The 23084-nt window shown below is 38.5% G+C and overlaps 2 protein-coding genes across 5 annotated transcripts in view; one reads left to right on the top strand and one right to left on the bottom strand.

Moving 5' to 3' along the window:
- Positions 1 to 23084, bottom strand: part of Cyp4c3 (Cytochrome P450 4c3) — a 162726-nt gene that overhangs the window by 67337 nt on the left and 72305 nt on the right. The gene's annotated exons all lie outside the window — the stretch shown is intronic.
- Positions 1 to 23084, top strand: part of Ptx1 (pituitary homeobox homolog Ptx1) — a 65736-nt gene that overhangs the window by 5663 nt on the left and 36989 nt on the right. For all 3 annotated transcript variants that reach the window (XM_022066334.2, XM_022066332.2, XM_022066333.2), the window contains exon 3: positions 16102 to 16212. In XM_022066334.2, the coding sequence (XP_021922026.1) occupies positions 16102 to 16212 (111 nt within the window). The remainder of the gene's footprint in view (positions 1 to 16101; positions 16213 to 23084) is intronic.

The raw sequence follows: 23084 nt of genomic DNA, 5'->3' as shown, positions 1-23084 counted from the left end.
TGACTGAACTAAATTTTTAGCGTTGGGCTAAAAATGTAACAGCCCACGGACATGTCACGTTCACCTACGCACTCTTTTTAGCCGTTGAATGGGTGTGATACAGCGCAAAACGAAAGGAAGACAAACAATGGAATAGAGTGTATGCGTGCCTATATTTCTTGCTTAGAACATTTATTTCATAAACTTATTTTACGTAGGAAAGAAAATGTCCTGTTATAGAACACAGTCCTTCAGCTAAATTCCATCCTCGACTATACCTGTGGAGTTTTATCCGGGTTCCTTCTCCCAGACGTGTTTTCTGGGCTACATTTGGCACTCAACTGTAGTATGTCTACCAGTTCATGTCAGCAGACTTGGCAGAGTCTGCATGTTTCTTTGTGTTCCATATGTACTTTTGCAGGAGCAATTTATTTCATACACGTAACCTACATAATTATTTTACATAGGCCTATATGATTTTTTACTATCATATTGGAGTAGCTTACTGCCAAAAGGTAGTATTCCGAATTTATTTAATTGGTTCAATAACAAGTAATTTCAAGGGACAGCTGACGCATGAAACCTCAAAAAAAATTGAAATTTCAATAATGATAATGTTGCGAAATTGTTGAAAAAAAATTTCCCTGAGATATTAAATGAGAACTTAAGTGCAGTTAAAAGATGTAGACAGAAAACTAAATTAAATCTGTCATTAAGAAGCCACTCGTCACATTCTTGGCCCACTATAGACAGAAATATAATACGGACACTGGAATAGCATATGACTGTGGTCAGACCATGTGATTTTAAAAGGGTAATATTATAAAGTATATGAGTTTGATTATAACCAGTTTCTTACAAGATACCTATGATTTATTGTTTACAATTTGTGTAACCCTTTCCGTGTTACGAACGAGTTATAACGATTTAAAACAGTGTTCGTATGCTGTGAAATATCCAATATTTGGCATCATTTAAACCTCTTACCCCATCTCGCAATATTTTATGTTACACGTATGCAAATTTCTAAAAGATGAATATAACTTAAGTTACTAATTTATTAGAAAATCCCAGCTTAACGAATGTTCAATAACTGTAGAAATGCAAGAAATCACTGAGACCCACTTGACATCCGTCTGCAGTGTAAAAGGTGTATAAACTCTACTCGAGAATTAGGCCTACAGTACATATAGGCATGTGGTAATAAGCTCATAATTTTCTGTGATTTTCCTATATTTGAAAACATTTTATATTTATATATCTATGGAATATAATTTCCCATTCCAAAGGCTAAAGTGCGTGGAATAAATGGTCACTCCCGGTATCATCGAATTTGCAATGCCATGATGTGTGGGGCATGGAATGTCATCTGTTTTGAAGTGTCAGCCCGCAATGAAGTTTTATGGATTCGTAAAATATGTTACTGAACTCTTCGGTTCTCATCTGTAATTTTAAAATTCAAGCTCACAACGTAAATGGAACGCTGTGAACGGTATTGCAATCTATATCTTTAGAGTAAAAATAGCGAAATGGATGTAAGAAATTTGGCCCCGTAAAACAAAACGTAAAGGTTTAGATATAAGCGGAACAGCTTAGTGAACTCCAGTTTAAAGTTCATTTTCAATACAAAATCTATGCAATTTCGAATTTAAAGGTTTATCTCAAATGATGAGCAGGTTTTGCGTCCAGGATATAGGCCTACAAAATAATTTAAAAAAACCTAATATTTCCGAAAAGGCACTAACACCATTCAGCGGAATTAATTCAAACGACAAATCGTTAGAAATGTGTTGTTGCTATTTATACTAATACATAGTCTCATACTTAGATTTATCCTATAAAGGGTTTCGTTAGAGATTTGAAGTAATTATTCGGCAATTTCTATCAAAAAATTAAAAAAAACATGGTTTTCACAGACAGTGGTAAAAATTGCATTGCTCAGACATGTTTTTTGTGCATTTCCAATTATACGTAAGCCTAGAGGCTATAATTTTGCATTTCAGAAATATTAAATTATAGTGCTTCAAAATTGATCATTATCAATCAAAGTTATAGAAACCGTTGTCGTATAAGGAAACATCATAGCCCATGTGCTTTTAAAAAGGCCTACACAGTGTCCACGTTTAGCCAGTATGATTAATGACGAACATTATAAGTTCAAACCATAGAGAATCTCCTAAACAAAATTAAGTTTAGGTCTATGTTTATAATACGATTCGAATACGTTGGTACAGAAAAGAAACACAGTTACGGTCGACAACTGATTTCAAATGCCTAAGCTACGTTAACAATTACAGGTGTTTAAATTTAAAGTTTAAAAATGCTAGAAATTAATTCATTACTTTCATTTACCCAAACAATGATCATATTACACAGTAGAACTCCATTTAATCCTGATATAAACAAAGAATAAAGACAGAGAAAGATTTCGCAAAGGCAGTCAGGATAACCGGTCTCTGGGATGGTATTTGAACCAAGAACCTCAACATTGAAAAGCAGGAGAGCTTAAGGGCGACGCTCTGTTTTTATGATATTTTGTCAACATTTACTATTAATAATATTAGGTCTGAATCTCAGGCCATACTCATAAAGTAGGCCCTTGCTCTGTCGGTTTAAATGAGATTAAAGTCTACAGGTAGTTAATTTTGTACGTACACAATTTGCCTAATGGGGCGTCCACACCCGCAGTCTTTTCGACAGAGCTCCGTCTGACCCCTCGACTGGAAGTAATTTCCCATTTCTGTGATATGTATACCTAGCGGCGTATGGTACATACAGGGAGAAAACCCAAAAGCAAACTATGTGACTCATATTTCTTTAAACGGAAGTCTGCAAGTAGACAAACGACGTGTTTGTACTTGCCAAAGAGTAGTCGATAATTCATTTATCTACCTAGTACGGCGTCATATTAAACGGTTAGAACAGTCCTGAAGGGTGTTTACTCCTAAAAAAGATCGCCCATTTATTGCTTATCTGAAAATCTCCATTATAATCTCAAGCTCTACATTGAGACATGTAGCAGAGCGGAACTTAGATGAGGGACTTTATCGACGTATGGCTGTAGTAAGTGACAGTAATGCCGTGTCTCAAATAATCCACTCTCAGCTTACAGCTGGTTCCTGATAACAATTAGTAGAGCTTTTTGAACTAAAAAGATTCTCTGTAGTGATCGTTCGAGACGAATAGGTACGCGGTTGACACAAACAAACGATAACGGTTCGAATCACGTGAGGGGTACATTTCTTCCGACTCCAAACATAAAACCATTACAGCACAAATGGTCATATTCTAGTATCAGAGATAAAATAATTTCAAAAAAATAAAATACGCAACAGTCACTAATTAGGAAAAAGTATTTGTGAATGAAGGAAATGCATGCAAGTTTATCTGCTCTTAACTTCAGCAAAGTGGTTATCATATCTAGAATGATATCCAGTAATTAAAACTCAACAATTTCCTTCCTTTGACGTATTGGTTTCTGCAAATGAGCTGACGGAAACTAATTTATCATAGATTTCTGTCTTCTGGGTTATTGCGCTGTGTAGTCTGGTCGATGTTAACCAACGTTTCAGAGGTCATACTGCCTCCGTCATCAGGGCGATGAATATTCATATTCATATTCATTATTTGCCTTAGCAAGGACTTTACAATTTGTTGAACTACCTGGTATGATTTTCTTCCGCCTTTTATAACGACATCTCTCCAACCACCTCAACACAAACAACAGAATAACAGTAAGCGTAGTGCTGTTCAAATTATAGCGTGTTTCAGAATGTCTAGAAGACTCACTCCCTTAAAAAAATAAACTGAATAACACGCTTACACAAATAGATAGGCCAAATGAATCGCGCTCATATACTAGCATTATTATAGACTAGACTAATGTCGCAGCTATGAATTCTCTTCCTCGACGTTTTTTTTCCGGCAGTCGTGTCTAGAGGTCACAAAAATAGCTTCCAACCAAGCCTTCGCTACAGGAATGGCGGCCTTATAACAAACAAATTCACAATCTGGGCCAATTCAGAGTTAGCCGACGCTTAGACGTTAAAACGGCCTTAATTATTCCTTCTTGTTAATTGTTTTTATAGTCTGCTAAACCGGATAACGCATTATTTTCGTGCAGTATAATTTATTTTCATAGGATTGATTAAAGGAATCCAAAGCTTTTAAACAGAGACTGGTGTTTAAAATTGTACGACGTAATTTAAAATGAACATAGCTCGACAACTTTCTGTGAAATGCCCAAATATCAAATTCAATCAAAATCGGTTTATACGTTCCCGGGTTCTTTTATGCGTATTGGCAGTCCGGGAGGGGGTTGGGAGGGGGGGGGGGCAATCATTTCAACGGCAGTGTGACTTGTGGCTCTGTGTTAAGAAGTGTAATTCTAACCCCCCGCAAAACTTCATTTGCAGTTGTTCAACTGTTATGGCAGCAAAGAGCAAAAGGTTTGGCAGGGATTGATTGATGCAGTTCGGTCACAAGATGTTAGTGTCATCGGTAATTTGTGAGTGGGCTGACAAATAGCGACGAGAATATCACAGGGGATGCGCTATTAACCTAAAGGCTCACTGAGCCGGAAAATTGGCCTCTCTCTTGCCTGTTGAAACTTCCACCGAACGAGCACCACGCCGTCAGAAACAACGGCTTCGTTTCTGTACCCGTGTCTTTGGATGTCAGAAAAGTGTCACTTGCGAGTGCCGAGAAGTGAACTCACGTGTGTCACTTTATTCGAGAAAAAGAAGCTACAGACTATTGTCAATAAGAGGACGTATTTAGAAATCACGCTATGTAAAACAAGGAATGTTGATCTTCTGGGTTGAAACGCAGTGTGGACTTTTAGGTAGATAAATATTTTTTTGGAGGGACATACTGCCTCCATCTTCAGGACGTCAGTTCGAAAAGACAAATACACAAGACCAACTGTCATGAGAGCATCAAATCTCTTAAGACAAGGAATGCTATTCTTCTTTAAACCTCTAGTATCTTAACATAGATTAGTACTTTGTGTGGCAGAGTTAAAAATAATTTTGGAGAGTACGAAATCTGAGAACCTAATATTTACTTTTTTCTAGAGTTCATGATTTTCAAAATGTTCGCGGTGCTTATGGAACTAGAGCCTAAGAATTAGTTAACTTAAATATGGTTTTGTTGTTATTCTGTCGATTTAATAAAGATCTTTTTCGGCGATCTCAATTTGTTATAATATACATGAGCATGCAGATTTAATCTCCCAAAGCGTCGATTACTGGCAAAGGCAGGTATTTTTCTATTCATAGCCACGCATACACTCCGGTAGCCTCCTACCAAATGGGTACTAATGACAATACGGCATAAATATTATTATGTAGGCCTGTTCTACGGTTTATATATGACATGAGTTCTAAATGTTATGGCAATATTGTTATCAAGGTTTGTTCTCAATCTGACATGATAATCAAGACTCCAGCTTAATACGACTTAAGCTCAATGTGTTTTAACCTTGCGTCAATACAGTAATTCATAAACACTATCCTTCTGGGACAGACGCCTATAAGGAGGTGTTGTTTTTTGTGTTTAGTTGACAGAAGTGAAGTCATTTAATATAATACAGTGCTCTAAGACTTAGTGAACTAATTTAGCAACCAAGACAGAGTAATTAGCCAGCAGTCATCAATAATTTGCGAACTGAATGTGATACCCTAAGCTTCAGTACAGCATGTATAACAATCTTCTCAGCTCAACTGATGAACTTGTGAGAACTGCATTATGAACTGGGGTTAATGTCTTCCGTCAAGCATTGTAATGCTGTTCAGTCCTCCAACTTGAGAGAGCGCCACTGTTTACAAACATAGGATTGGGTGAGCAGTAGACTGTCGCATTTGCTGAAGCCTCTCACTGGACTGTAACCAAAGGCGGATTTAAACTTTCGGTGTTCCCAGATCCAAAGTTTACTTGTTGCCCATCTCCTTACAACTCTCTGGCACCCGAAATAGCCCCATTTCTACCCAGCACGAAGTTACGGGTACGCTGTCTCACCAGTTAGAATTCCCGGAAGGTTCTTACAATTTTAAATTCGAAACTGGAATGTGTTTAACGTAACTCAGTGAGCTACGCTCAAGAATAAAAGCCATGAAAATAGGAAAATACAACAGAAATGTGTGTACAAAGTAATTGACAGCTGAAAGCGTGAAAAGACTATTTTGACGGAATGGGTAAAGCCACGTGGCAGACAATATAATGGATTTAAAAAATTGCAGAGTGAAGGAAAAACCGAGAGGGAAGAGGATTTTGAGGCGTGCTTGGGGTTTAGGTTGCCAAATCCGTGAGGGCAGAAAGAATAATAAAGAAACGGGAAACAAAAATGAAGTAAGGAGAAAAATGGGATAGAGAATTAAGTTGTTCTGAAATTACTTCTTTATAATAGGTCTATAGTAATGTACCCTAATATTTATTTTTGTAGTATTACCAAGACGTAAAAGAATATAGGCCTATGTTTCCTTGCCTGTCTCTACAAATACGATATTTATTTGAACAAATCAATGGGAACTGTGTTTCACTGAGTAGCTACGAATTTTACAGACTCGTCTGCAAGGAATATCTATAGGCCGATATCAAGAGCGGATAAAGTAAGATACAAGCCCTGCATATACCTTGATGCAGTATCAAAATGCGTCGAAATTTTCATGTGGAAGAAGACAGTATACACTTCTACGACGTAACGAAAGAAAAAACAAAAGAATAATGCATGCAAATGTACGTCGCAACCTAACCTGCCACAGCACTATGCAGCTTGAATTGCCAATGGGCTAGCTGAACACAATGGCTTTGGCCTTTCATAATTGGACAGCGTCTTCCAGTAAGTCATTTATTGGAAGGTCAGTACCCTCCCGTGCCACAAGTGTCCCGTTCTCACCATGACAGAAAAGAGATTTGTCACTTCTGCTGTACCCCAAGGCATGTCACGGATAATTACGTCGAATGAGGTAATCGAGACGTCAGGGTATAACCGCAGCACGAAGTGATATGACCCATGTCCTCAAAATTCTACAGCTTCAGTTTGCACAGAAGTAGTTTTCATGTAACAGCATTCTTTGTAAACTTAGGAACCATTTTATCAAATATTAAATAGAGATCAAATTGAAGAAGATTTGACAGGCGGACGAGAAAAATTAAGAGTGCATACAAAATTCTATTCGGAAGTCTTAAGTGAGAGAAATTACTCGTTAGTCCAGGATGTCTTATATCAAAGAAAAATATTGAAGTGCATCTTAATTAAATACGGTATGAGTGTATATACTTGGTCAGTGGCTGAAGACAGGTATCGGTATGACGTCTAATAGTGAAACCTAATCTGAGTCAGTTGAATCCAGTTCATACCCTCATCCGTTTATCCATTTTAACGCAGTCCCTGTCCTTCCTTCCTTCCTACTAAGCAAATAAGCAACTAAGTGTACCACATGTCTCACGTGTGAACTTTTTCCTGAATATTTCTCTATCAAAATTCTGTCGGTTACGTATTCTGAATTTTAGTCTGTGTGCAATATTTGTTCATCTGAAACCACTGGATAAAGTTATCTCAGTACCCACTTTTCTTCGCTGATGAAGAGTATAAACAAGTCAAAGAAATCCCAAGTTAGTTTTGTATAAATTTCAGGGATTGAATTTAATGTTTCAAATTTCTGACGAATAAATCACTGTTAACAACTATAGCACTCTGTATTTTCTGGAGAAACGCAACCAAAGCATAACAAATGGAACCCAATATAGAGTAGGTCTCAGGGGACGTCAGGTTTATGTATTTTAGGGAGACCATAAAAATGTAGGATTTCTGTGATAAGGGCCACCCCTCGCTTCAGGTATGTGGGAGGAATTGATGCGTGCTTAGACAGAAGATGCTGTACCAGTCTCTCAATCTGAGACGTGCAGAAGTTTGCAGGCGCCAGCTTTCAAAACGGAATCAATGTATTTTCTTTCCCACGCAGACTCAAAATTGTGTAACAAAATGTGGGTGAAAATAGTGCGGCCTGATCCTATATGTACTTGCTGGAACAAATCAAAACGTATTTATTTAGTTCAGAGGCCAGTGACAACGGCCGATTCATTACGACTACAAATAGGTTAGACATAATTTGTCGTCTGATGCGTATTTTGTTTAGAAAATGTCTTCAAGTGTCATCAAAATTAACATTCCCCTGTATTTTAGATTTTTCCAATATTTCTGTCATCTTTAGGGATTAAACATGCAATAAAACTAATATTTTTACCATAATATTCACTTCAGTGATCTAGTCGTTAGTACATAATAACGAAGCCTAAAATTAAATAAAAAATATCTGCCAGAATATTGACGATCGACTTCCGTAAGACGGGAACAAAACTGGTGACAAACTGCAGTGAATATAAACTCGGGCAAATGACACTCACTGAACGACCTGCAATGAAGCAATAGCTTGCTCTTTACACAGTTTTCGTGTTTTGAGGGCAGATGTACCGACGCAGTGAGGAGTACTTTCGCTTTACAGTGCAGCATCAGGGGGCATCCTCCTTCCTCCCTCTCTGGATCAACTCCAGACTTAACTCGCTAAACCTGAAGTTAATGAATCACAAAAGTCTCTATCGCCGTGCTCCCTGTTAGTTCGGCAATTTCTCGCCTTTCGGATCGTTCGCTGCAATGCTTTAACTTTGGTTACAGACCGAATGCCAAGAAGAACTTTACTTACTCCAATTTCAGTAAAGGATTTATAAGCATGAAGCACGGTTGTAATTATACAATGCTCACAAATCGTGACAGTAGACAAACCTAAACTGCATATTCGTGCCCTACTTTTAAGAAATAAGGAACATCAACAAACGACCAGGGTAGGGGACTTGACAGTTAAGGCAGGTATCGAAAGTTAAGGCTCCAAAGCGTGAAGCTGACCGCTTTCCACCTTCTAGCGCCAACTTAAGAATTAGTGGACCTTGTCTACAGTGACCCTTGGCTCAGTACAGGGTCCTATAGCAGGCTCCTGAGGACACATTAATGAAGCTACGGGTTCTATAAACGACAAGAAATTTCTTGGCATTCTAAGCTACTATCAGCTTCTCAAGAGCGCTCTGCAGTTGCTGCTAGGGTGAGAGCCTCGTGGGGCCGGCTGTTTCTAGGCTTCGCGAGGACCCGGCTTCGAAGTCATTAATTATGTCCCCAGTTGTGCCGCGTCTCTGTGACTTGCGCTCCTAGTCAAGTGTACGGCAAGCTACCAGCTGGCAGGCCGACACCTGCTGTGGACAACAGATGTCCCGCGTCACGTTGACCCGGGGTCAAACGTTAGACATCCGAACACATTCGAATTCAGAAACGCTGTGGATTTTCAGATCATTGACGTTTCTCAAACAGCGAACCGCAGTACAAAGAGATGGCAAGAAACAATACATATAAATCGCTATTCAGATAATACGTACATAAGAGAAGAAATATCAAAGTGACTGCCGAATGAATACCTAACAAACTAGTGTACTTGCATTCCTAACTACTTAACTAATTTCCTGTCTCACTGCATACGTACCCAGCAACATGCCAGACTGTGACAACGATCAATCAATAAATACCGTACAAACACATATGGCTTATTGCTTCCATATTAGGTAAGTATATTATTAACACTTATTGTGGACGTCGTCCGGAACTATCTTGAATGATAAACGTTCATGCTCCTCACTTGGCCACCTTGATTGTCGGTATGGAAATATGACATTAATATAAAGACTTAAATAAGTCGGTATATGCTTGAAGAAAGCCAACTTCATACTTTCCTTTGGGTGAAAAAAAAAGTATTTAAAAACAAAGTATTCGGGAAGAATTAGGATTATGATGGATGAAAAATGATAATTGAAGTAACATACACGTATGATACTGCGTAATTAAACACTTCGTAATCCATAAAGGCCACTCAGTTTTGTTAGGGAAGTGAAATCAAGATTTTAGTCGGAAAACCACATGGAAGGAAACCACGTCAGGACCTAAGCTCAGACGCGCATGGGAGATATTATTAAAATGGAGCTAATTTATTATTATGAAGGAATGTGAAAGTGGGTATCTAACGGGCCCTTTGATCACCCCCGCCAGGCGTCACAGATTATGAGTGAAATGGAGCAGCGGTGAAATAACGCTGACAGGGGAAAGCCAGAAGATTCGGAGAAAGTCTGTCCCATTGCCGCGCCATCCACAAAAATTCCCACATGGACTCGTCTGGGCGCAAATCCAGGCCTTCACAGTGAGAAACGTAATATTAGGTTCTCAAGAAGTCTGTCGCATGGAGCTAGTTAGTTGGTTGGCGGGTCGGAATAAGCAGTAGGAAAAAATCGGTGAGAGGGGGGTAGTCAAGTCTTGAGCTGCAGCACCCTTGAAGGACCCTATCCTTTTCGTCTCAAGCCTACATTAAGTTTTGCGCAGGGATGTAACAAAGTACCGGAGGTAATAATTATTGCAGTGACCGGTCTGCTGACAGCTGTCAGGATCTGTTACACGGAACACCTGACACTTGTGGCTGGAAATGTCATCTTGTATCTCAGAATGCCATAACTCGGATTTGCAACAACAAAAAACCGAGCTCGTAACACGCACGATGGTGACATATCCTACGAGATTTTGATTCAAAAACATTAATATAAGGAATAGATTATAGTGTTCTTGATTTTGCCTGTTTCGGAGGAAAGTACAGCCACACTCTTCAGAACACTTGGTACAGAGTAAGTTGGGACGACACGATTCTCCAAAAAGTTTAAAAAAAAAGCTACACTGCGTCACAACCAAAAAGACCACAGTCTTGATGGCTGAAACCCCATCCATTACATATTCACCCTGAAGATGGCAACTACAATGTTTGCCGAAACGTTGGATAATTTTCAGCATTCCACCCGGCTCATTCCCGAAAGCCGAGGTTATACTTGATGACGGATGTTCGCACTGATATATAACACTTCGCCATATTACTGCCCTTCCCCCGTGTGGTCCTCGTACCATAATAGTATGACATGGGCCGGGGACTGTCCCAACATCCCCCCCCCCCAAGGGGCTTCAAACCTCTCGTATTGACGCTTCTCGCGCAAAACACATGGCTCGGAATCAAGAGTAGTAATTGCAGACTTTATAATGCGCCTGAATGAATACGCGTATATAAAGAAGTGCTTGAATGAAGTTTAATAGGCAAAATGAGCCGTAACGTATCGGGCGATGAATACGATGTAGTGAACGTAGCAGCTGTACGATGACAGTTTCAAAACACTCAATAAAACAGGTTCACCGCTAACGGGACGACAAAGGACTCAGTCGAGGGGACGTAACTCACAGGACAAAGGTTAGCGGGGGGGGTGTTTGGGCATTTTACACCACATCATTTTGCTTACTGCTCGCTCATCAAGCCTCTTTGTTTCACCTCTTCCCCAGCATCCGCTGTGACGCCTCTAATTTGTGACAGTATAGCCTATATCTCACAGACATTAGAACTTATCTAATTCATACCTTTAATAGGAAGTTTTAAAAATAGCGAGACTTCTCATTTTAGGGCGTATGGCAGAAAATTCTACAAGATGGCGTTTACACTTGTGAAGACGCTAAGTTTTACAGACACGGCACCGAATTTATCACTTTTGAAGCAGCGATAATAGTTTCACAGACACTGAAAACTTTTGAGATAACATTAAGCTCTGTGACCATTGAAAAATATAACTTTTGCACTAAAGATAATAAATTTGCATATGCTTTCCAATGCTTGTTTTTGGACCTTTCAGTTTTAGCCACCCAAAGAGCTTTGTTTTTATGTGACAAATTATTTGATACAAGGTACCAGATTTAGTAACACTGTGCGCAATTAAACATATCTTGTCTATATTGTTATCTTGCATAGTAACGCCATGTAGACCCGAATGCAAGTACAAACTTTTCGGAGGGACGTGCCATGTCCATCTTCAGCAATTGCTTTAGCCCTGAAGATGGACACAACATTCCTCAGATATGTTGGTATCTGACATGAGTCTACACGGCTTCGAAGCCCAGAATAACAAAGCAGTCGTGAGAACCTCAAATATGACACTGCATAATCCTTCCAAAAATATAATTGTCCGCGCAATGGACAATTACTTTTGATATCTATTAATAAGGAAACTTTGTGTGTAGATTTTGTATCGATGTTTCGGTTCCCCGAAACTGCTGACACACATAGTTAATCGATATATATGTAAGTAGTCCTGTTACATAGAATACATCTTACAGATGTTCCCGACATACGTCAATAGTCAATGCGACACCACAAGCATTTTCGTAGCAATTCTTCAGAGAAGGAAGTAATATTTTAGTTGAGACAGGCGAGGGGGGTTGGATACGGTTTTGTGAATGTGAAGACACAAGCAGATTTAGTGGAGTGAGGAGGGCCTCAGTCTCTAGACGAACTTATAACACGCTTGTTGACGAACAGGAAGACGTACTAACAACTGTTTGAGTTCCCATGGAATTAGTTCAACACTTGACCTTCTAACCTCACGATCACTAAACAAGGAGAAATTTATTTTTAGCATATCCACGTTGTCCGATTCTTTCAGTGAAATTGTGTATCTTAATTGATAACATTTTAAGTGGCATATGTAATATAAAAATCTCGTTACCATAACGTCCAAACTAGCTCACGGCTTACCCAGCCTCCTATCGAATTGGTCCAAGGCTCTTTCCTCGTGGGAAACACGTCATGCCCTCATGTAGTGTCGAGCTATGCCTCCACCCCCCTCCCCAACCATAAAGCATTGTGGGTGTTAGTTAAACACCAGGGACGACTTTGCCATTACATTAACAGCTTTAATCAAGCAAAATACGTCACAATCCTTTCTTCTGGAATACTTGCACTTTAAACGGTGCGCACTGTAAGAAAAATATCGAAAGATTTGTCGTTACGTGGATTATTATCAGACGCTTCTGTGTCAGCCGTGGTACTGTGCAGATGAGGCCACTGGGAATTAAGAAATGGTAGAAATATTACGTTTTATTTAATATACTCATCGACGATTGAGGCCGGAAAAGGCCAACAAATCGTCTTAACTACAAAAGTTTTCTGTTTTTTTTTAGTTTACTAATTAACAATTTTGATGCATTTAACACGAGATTATAAAAACTACAATATTGAATTCCACTAACACTACTATTACTTTTAAAGTGTTTTCCCCACCGAAATTCTGTATGATTTTCTTATATTCCCCATTCCAGCTATACATAACCAGCCCACAAGAAGGTCAAATATTTTGCTAGACAATCAATAAATCCAAAAATCCTGAATATCCTACCTACGTTATCCTTCTAGACGCTGTTCCTCGAGAGAATAAGGACGACTTCCATGCAGCTAGATTATTTTAATATCAGCGTGGCAATAGGCCTAGTTGCGAGCGAAATTTATCAAGAGATTTTATACAGAATTAATTTTTAGCATATATTAAAAATTCTTATTTACTCCTGGACCTACATTATTACATGATCCTGTATCGAGCGCACAGGTTCTATGGAATCAATATTCAAAAGTAAATAGGCCTGTACCTGATCAGATAAATGAAGAAAAGAAGTGTAGTGAAATGGTCGTGGCCTATCTCAAGGTCCTAGATTTTGCTGGAAGGACTGAAAAAAACTACGAAAGAGAATTCGGTTTCTGGGCCCATAATAAAACTTGGCATGCCCCGATTTTATGACAGGTGAAGTTGGTGCGTAAATAATACAAGAGACACGACGAATATTAACAAATAATTAATATGCCGCTGGATACAACGAACCGACAAAAACAGTCTGATGTATAATACATGATACTGCGAGAAGAAAGACTGTCAGGGGATTATCATGTAACAATGAATGCCCACAGTCTCTACTGTAGAATGCAATGGGGTATACACAAAATGCAGTTGACATAATGACAGTACGTTGGATCACTGCTATTGTGACGTTAGAGAATTGGCTACAACGTCGAAAGATGGTCAAATTAGAATGAAATTACGTCAGTGTCATGTGCAGCTCTCATAAACACGATCACGAAATCTGATGTGGTACAGTTGTAAACTCGACAGAACCATGTCCCGTACAGAGACACTTCTTGTACGACACATGTCTGAGTTCTGTTCACAACAAGGCACTCTGTGAACTCATATGAATCTACGTATTTAAGTTTCGATAGCAGAAGAACAAAATTGTAATCTGCGTATCAGGTCTTACAGAAAACACAAGCTGAAGAGTGAAAATAAAGAAGCAGCTGTTGAAGATGGAGGAACACGAATAGAGTATGATTGTAAGACTTGAGGTTTTCACAGCGCCCTGACGACGGAGGCAGTAAACACCTCAGAAACGTTGGTAAACATCGACCAGACTACACGGCGCAACAACCCAGAAGACAGAAATCTTCAGACTCATCGCCCTGATGATGGAGGCAGTATGACCTCTGAAACGTTGATAAACATCTACCAGACTACACAGCGCAACAACCCAGAAGACAGAAATTTTCATATTCATCGCCCTGCTGATGGAGGCAGTAAGACCTTTGAAACGTTGGTAAACATCGACCAGACTACACAGAGCAACAACCCAGAAGACAGAAATCTTCATACTCATCGCCCTGATGACGGAGGCAGTATGACCTCTGAAACTTTGGTAAACATCTACCAGACTACACAGCGCAACAACCCAGAAGACAGAAATCTTCATACTCATCTCCCTGATGACGGAGGCAGTATGACCTCAGAAACGTTGGTAAACATCTACCCTACTACACGGCGCAACAACCCAGAAGACAGAAATCTTCATACTCATCTCCCTGATGACGGAGGCAGTATGACCTCAGAAACGTTGGTAAACATCTACCCTACTACACGGCGCAACAACCCAGAAGACAGAAATCTTCATACTCATCTCCCTGATGACGGAGGCAGTATGACCTCAGAAACGTTGGTAAACATCTACCCTACTACACGGCGCAACAACCCAGAAGACAGAAATCTTCATACTCATCTCCCTGATGACGGAGGCAGTATGACCTCAGAAACGTTGGTTAACATCGACCAGACTACACGGCGCAACAACCCAGAAGACAGAAATTTTCAGAGTAACATTGTTCGCTGCCTTGAGTAACCGACTGTACTTTATAAATTACAACTAGATCTATGTCATTGCTGTATCACAATTTCTCATTTGCGTCATTTCGACGCAGTATTGTATCCGACGAAAATAAACCTCTCTTGAAAAATTTAACGCGTAACTGTTTCTTTCAGTACTTTAGCCACGAAATTATATATTTTCCAACGCCATAGCAATTTAGGAGAGGAAGATGGTGCTATATTGTAATAGAAATCACCAAATTCGCGTTGTAAGTGTTAAACCCGTCCACTCCTACACTGTGACTTACGGCAATGCATAATTTGTGTGCGTGTAAAAGGGATACAACAGACAGTCGATCGCCATAGTACTTGATGTAGCAGGTAAGTGCTCCTAGCAGCAAGATAGGACTCTGCCTCAGCAAACATGGCACCCCAGTCGTACATGTTTACATCGCAATAATCAACACAGCGGTTTACAGCGTGGGACAGAGTGCAAACACACTGTAGCAGTAACACGGTGTACAGGTACAACACAGGGGGACTCACAATTATGTTCACAATTTGAAAAATACTGCACGTTTTAGAAGTTTTTACGCCAGTTTTCCAACCTTGCAATAAAATTCCAAGCTCATTTAGCAGAGTCTTATGCTGTTATTTTAATATGCTGTATCAAATAATAAGATTTATGTAACGTCGAATGATTTATGGTAAAATAACATCGAATCAGCATTTGCGTGGAAGTACTGAGAAGAACTCAGAGGTCTTACCATTGTGCCACATTTGTAGATACAGATTTTAGTTTCTTTTCTTATAAATCTTAAAAACGTTACATGATTATTATTATTAAATATATGTATATTTACTTATTTATTCTAGTGATTTTCTTTTAATTTCACCTATTGCCTATCGTGAATTCTACCGCCCACTCCGTGCATATGGGCTCTAGTCTGCATGTTCCCATTTCTACTTCGTAATCCTGTGTGTGCATGGTAACTTTAAGCCTTGTGTTTGATATCGGCGAGACAACTGGACGCTTTCTGTTCGCAGTGTGGGCGGAGACCGGTGACTTCCGCGACAATGCCCACACCATGGCCGTCGCGGCTATGGACCACACACAGCTCACATTCCCCTCCAGGAGTAGAACTCGGGACAGGAAAGGTACGATGCCCTAACCTTTGTTAGCCTGAGTATGAGACAGGTTCTTGAAGCTACTTGTCCACTAAAATGAAGACTGTGTTGATCAATAACAGACTATTGTAATCCTAGTGTTAATCATATTTCCTTAAGAAAAAGTAAATTAATCACTGGTGTGTGTTATGTAGGTAGTGCAGTATTCGTATTTAACCTTTCAAGCCGAACCTATTCTAAATAATATTAAAAATTCAGCCCATACCGCAAAGAAAACACAGCACTTCACCATTGCAAACAAAGACTGATTAATGTTGTGTCTTCTGAGAATCGAATGAAATCCACAATTTAGCTGTGTGGGCACAAAGCAGTGTTACTGGTTGTTACAACAGGTGGTACATATAATTACCGCTGGGTCTTAAACAGTCAATGAACGTTTGTAAAAGAAAGGCCTATTGTGTAAAAATTCTACCATCCAATGCCCGTTTTAATCGTTTTCTTCATCCTCTATTCGTGCATAATTTTAGGGCTAAATTAAATTTGATTTTGAAGCAGCTCATAACAAAAAATAAATAAAATAAAAGTATCTTATTGATTTTTCGTGCCGAATGTAATTAATTTATTTCCCTCAAATACTGTCACATATCTTAAGAATTCTGCACGTTGCAACGCCATTTTAACAGATACCAGATTCCCCCTTTCAAAACTAAGACGGTTTACAGAGAGCTCATCTTCCACGGCGGACTTATGAAGTACAGAGACGCTCTATTCAGGCTTTAGAGAAATGCATTTTAGGACATAAAGAAGCCTTCAGAATCAGTACAACAACAGTTAAAGCTAACAAGCTTCGAAACCGCCCGATCTCTTAACGTTTTAAAGGATGAACATGATCGAACTTTCTTTTATTAATTTGTGTAACTCCCGCATACATATACGTCTACTAAATATCAGTCAATAACAGGTTAATTGGCGAAATTTTGATAGAAATAATCATTACATAAATTAACAAAATGGTAGACGTGTATCTCTAATATGAATGTTTAGAAATGTCATTCTTCTTAACTTTACGGTAATTTCTTTTTTATTTTGCGTCGGTTATAGTCAAGTATTTAAAATTGATCGGTACTGATAGATTACATGCACAGATTCCATTCCAAAGTCACCAAGAAAAAATAAGAATTTTTTATGGATCAGGGATCTTTGAGTAATATACAATTCTCTGCTCCCACCCTGATGGCAGTACTTCGCACCCAAACACAATCTAATTTCCTATTACTTCAGATATAAAACACACAGAAAATCGTTCCGACGCTCATGTTTGAAGAGGTATCTCCCTAAGCCTTTTCCCTCTGGACCCTTCGAACGGTGGAATGAAAATTACATTCTCGTTCTTTGACAAGATCACGATCCGGATTTGGTGCTCCAACTGCGGTCGACGGACAGCTCGACCGGGATGAGAATAACCACTTGTCTGACGTAGTTCCTCATGTGAACCCCCCCCCCACTCCAACTCAATCATTCAGGGTGTTTCCAGAAAATTTTCAATTCTACACCAGCAGCCTGTGATATCGAATAGATATTTTCTAAAGAAATGCATAAAAGATACATGCTAAAGTAATGTAACAAAATATCAGAAATCTAAATTTCGGGATAATTTAATTTATATATAAAAGCAAATTGATTATATGAGGATTCTTTTCAATCAGTTCTAATTACTTTTAACTTTAATGTTTCAATGTTATAACCAACAAAGATGTTACGCTGGTAAAAGGATAGTTGTCCCTGATGCTTAACTAAGTACCACTAACAGAATTACAGTTGACAGACATATTTATTCCATACTAAGGCAAAATTATCGTATGATACATTTGGCACGTAGTCTGAAGCTCTTAAAGACATGAACGAAAGACTGTGAGCGAAGAAGCTGTCTTCTACCAGCTAACGCTGTATTTATAGTCTCGGGCTCAAAGAAACTTCTCTACGCTAATCCCGTTTAACTTAGGCTGCCAACATGGGACAAATCCCAGTATCGCTTACATAACTACAACTAACACTTCTGTTCATAAATCTTTAACAAACTACTTAGAAACTTTTCACGCCACTTAAATTAATAACAAGCTAGTAGATGTGTACAACTAAAGGACGAAGTTTTCACTATTCATTTTATAATTATTTCATTATTTATGACAGATAATTTGGATATATTTCTCACCACTTAAACTCGCTCAGAGGTACGTATGGAAGTATTAAACTGGGCGAATAGTGTAGTATGAGAATGGACCCTGTACTTTGTAAAACGCAGTAATCTTGATGTTCACTAGATGAAGGCATAAAATCCATAAAACTGAAAATTATTTTTAAAAGAAAATTTTATGTTCCTAGAGAATGACTGAAAAGAAATGTACTTGGATAGTCAATTAACCAATACATATCCCCACCGTGTCTACTTGCCATGTAATATGAATTCGGCACAGCAAAAGATATTTTCGCAAGTAACACACAAAATTATCAACAAAAATTTTGAAACACGATCAGCTCAAAGCCTCCTTATCATTGACGCAAAGTGGAACAAAATAACGTGTGGAATTATCTTTCGTGTAACACGGTACACAAGAAGTAATTTTAGAACGATGTGAGAGTGTATAGCAGCCTTTTTAACTGTACGTTTTCTTCCAAGGGATGTTTTGAAAAGGTCTTTTCTGTATTCCTTTAATAGTTAACAGTTATACGGTGCATTACACAGTATACTCTTTTAAATATAATACCAAATAATAATAATAAAGCGTGGAAAATTTTATTTCGAATGAATGTTTAAGATCCAACAAAATTCACAAATGCTACTAATTCGATAAAAGCACAAAATCGTGTCTTCACATATGCACTCAATGAAGGGACTATTACACTCAGACAAACTCAAAGAATAAAAAAATTAAAAAATTTAGTGACAAAAATAATATTAATAAACTAATAAACAATTATTACGCTAGGACAGAGGTTCCCAAACTTTTATACCTTGCGCCCCCCTTAAAACATTTCATAAATTTCACGCCCCCCTTCCAGAACAAGTGCAATCAAACAGATTTGACATAAAATTTAGCTATGAGTATACATTTTTTTATAATTTATTATATATTATTCAATGCATTTAATTTAAAAAACTGTAATAAGATATACGCTTCATACCTGGATTAGTGGGATGGATGTGGTTGCTTCTGTGAACATAACTTATCATACCGAGGTTGAAGTTTTAAAATGACCGCTCTAAGGTCGTTTTCAAGGTTCATCGTAGAACGATACTTTGTTTTGATGGCTGCTACTGCTGAACTGCCTCAATCAAGCGAAGGATGTTAAAAATGTTTCTCCATATTTCGTTAAAAAAGTTTTTCATACAATCAACACCCCCCCCCCCCAGAAAACTACTCGCGCCCCACACTTTGGGAACCTCTGCACTAGGGTGTATCCATTAAGATTTTTACAGCGGTTCTAGTAAAACATTGCATTAACATACAAAACAAAATTATATCACAGATCATTTTATTCCAAGAAGATATGGTAACAGGTTTACAGGTACAGATTACTTGAGGGACAAGCATGCTGATTCCGGTGTAGGCAGGGCGAAACATGGCAGGCCACTGGCCACCCATACATGCATGCATATGGGCCTATTAAATTAAACACAGTTAAGGTGACAGGAGAGAAGCATCGAGTTCTCGACTAAGTAACACTTTATACAGACTAACTCTCCATCAATACTAGATTTCGCAATTTAATTTCAGGTTTCCTTAACAAGAATGAAGCTAATTCGGCATCATAACATTTTTTTTAACTGGTTGCGAAGCCTACATTCGTTTGAAATACTTTAGACATTGGTTTCACAATACCTTTCAGATAAGCCCTTATCATTTAATTAAGATACAGCCTATCAGAAGTGAACAACTGTAGAAAGGTATCATATCAGTTCAACAAGAATTTTGTTAATTTTATAGTCACGCACACAAACATCAGGAGTCTTCAAGCACTAAGCAAGAATTTATTATGAAAAAATATGTCACCATGGGATACATGAAATCTGTACAAAGCACGATAGTGAATATTAGTTTCGTAGTTTAGCGTCTTATTGTCACTGTCACTTTATAATATTATCGCTAGGAGAGGAAAAATACTTAACGTGTACCAATCTGGAGCAGGCCCCTGCAAGTTTTTCAAACGCGTCCATTGCAATTCTGCATGCCCACTGTCAACAAACTAAGAAGCCAAAAACCTGTTTTGGAGATTGAACTTTATCCCTCTGAAGCCAAAATTCGTCTAAATAATAATTAAGAATTCAGTCCGTACCGCTAAGAAAACACAACAAAACCATTGCAAAGATCAGGTTTTTAATGCTGTTTAAGAAAATAATCTCTTTACATTAAGAATCATACAAGACCCAATAATAAAAAATAAGTTATTAATTATTAAAGTAGGTGGTGCATATAGTTATCACTGGGATTAAAAATTTTAATAACGTTATCCGTAATGTTTAGTGAAATTCACCTCTTCATAACTCGTAATGTTTCTACCGCTTTGACAGTGTCAACTTTAATTTGTTGGTAGCATTGCCTTCACAGTTGTTAAGGCTATAGACTAATGTTTAAAAACGGTGAAGCATAAATCCTCGATTTCTACTGAAGCTTCGTCATTATCATTCATTTCTATCGCTAAGTTAATATAAAGTTTCGTGAAGCAATGTCAACTTCTTGCATCTTTATCAAATCTAAAACTTCTTGACGATGGTGAAGAGTCAATTGAATAAAAATTTACTTGGATATTATCCATTGTCTAGTAAATATAAAATCCCTATCTCCGGAGATAGGGATTAGCTCTATCTAGTGGGTCCAACTGTGTAGGAACCTGAAGACGGAGATAGAGTCCCATCTCCGAAACGTCGTTTTACGTTTTATATTTACTAGACGATGGATAATATCCAAGTAAATTTTTATTCAATTGACTCTTGCATCTTTGTTCACTCTTAGTGTCACGACCTTGAAACATCCCGCCATCAAATCCATCCACACTTTCAGTTACATTATCATCTGACCTTCGTCATTCGACTCTGCATTTTTCGTTTTCAGTACAGACTCGCTAAATAACCTAAGAATCTATTAACCACAACCATCATCGCATCATATGGCCATGAAATTACATAATCTTATGTTGACAAACGTCGTTTAATAAGATAAGAATCTATCCCTTCTTCATTGTCTGTCCATGAGATTGAACTTTGCCTTTAGGTGGCCACACAGAAACATTTGTTACCATAAAAAACACGTGATTAGCCGTAACACCTTTTACGAAGTGAGATGCGAGGTTTTAATCTTACCACGCAGCAGCAGCAACAAGCATATGCTATCACAGGTTATCAGTTCTGTGATGTTACCGCCCGATCAATCTTACCTCGTCTTCAGGCAACTGACAGGCGGTCTCTCTGCAAGCGGCAGTTCCTGTGCGTATCACTCCGCGGGAGAACAGATATTAAACGCCAATCAGTTTCCAAAGAAAGATAAGACAATCCTGAAAAAACCAGCAGCGACCTAGCGTAGACCTACGGACGCTGGGACCCTATTCTCATTGTGCAGGAGCGTAGGAGCGAGACGATCTCATGAGAAATGCCAAGGGTTCACACGTCAACACATACTGGATTACAAGCGGCTATTCCCTATAAAATTTCCTTATTTCCGTACCATATCTTATAATTTAATTTCTTTATGTTATTTTACAAGCCTATAGCGTTCAGTCAATCAAATTCCCTGCTACTCTGGGACACGAAAATCTACCGTGTTCACTGGACCATATTCCTAGCCATCTCAGTCCAATTGGTACTTTCACTCAGCGCTTCTGCGATGTAAACTTGTACTACGAGCTTTGTATATGCCTAGCCTTCAGAAAGTATATTCCCTTTTAGTTTTCCAACCAAATTTTATACACTTCTTCTTCGCATGCTACTCGTCCGGCCAATCTATTTGTGATTTTAAAGCATTTATACTGGTATACATAATTTTAAGGCATAGCATACAACACGGACTGAAAATTTTAAATGTTTCCTTGTATCTATACTTTTTCATTTAAGGAACTATATAGAAATTAGAAAGGGCAAGATGATAGGCCTCTGAGGCCACGCACCGAATACCAATATTTCTGCCTCCACTTAGAAGAAATCTTTTACTACCTTCCGCTTAACTATAAACCACCGGCTTTAATAATCAGAGACGCTGCATTCTGTATTTGTGGCTGTTATACGATTTTCGCTGTAAACAGCCTACAATTTCTTAAACAGCGTTAACCAGATAATCTTTGTAATGGTAAAGTGTTGTTTTTTCTTTGCGGTATGGACTGAATTCTTAAATATTATTTAGGCTAGCTTCGGATTCAAGGGACTGGAGAAACAGAAGATTACGAAATACGTTATAGTCAAAAGTATTTCAGTAAATCCTCGGCGGAGTCCCAGTTCTGAACAGTGTTCATCCATTCGGAGCAATCCGTCCCGCCTGCTAACAAGCATTGTCCTATCTACTGTGATCAATCTAAGCTCTTTCAACACATGGACCAAACCGACGTCTAATAAGAAACGCGAAATGGCAGGTTATGTTAGGCCAGATGTTGACCCAACTGTCAACCCTTCCAGTACAGCCCTGTATTGTTAATGGTAATGTCATTTATCCTGGAAACCATCGCCTCTCGTTCAGGGACAATGGGGTCGTTTAGAAATAGATCCACAACCCCAAGATTATCTGTGTTCACCTCGTTAACTTCTGTAGCAGTGTTATTACTCGGTCTGGGTCCGTTTACTCCAAGCAAATGGAACTACAGGAAGGAGAGGAAGACAGTAAGAGAGTTTTAGTTTGACAGACAAAGTTCATTTTGCC

This window comes from Zootermopsis nevadensis, unplaced genomic scaffold (genome assembly GCF_977971745.1).
Source record: "Zootermopsis nevadensis isolate Lab colony 2312 unplaced genomic scaffold, Znev_1.0 Znev_ptg000024l, whole genome shotgun sequence".
Lineage (NCBI taxonomy): Eukaryota > Metazoa > Arthropoda > Insecta > Blattodea > Termopsidae > Zootermopsis > Zootermopsis nevadensis.
This window is presented reverse-complemented; position numbering and strand designations above follow the sequence as displayed.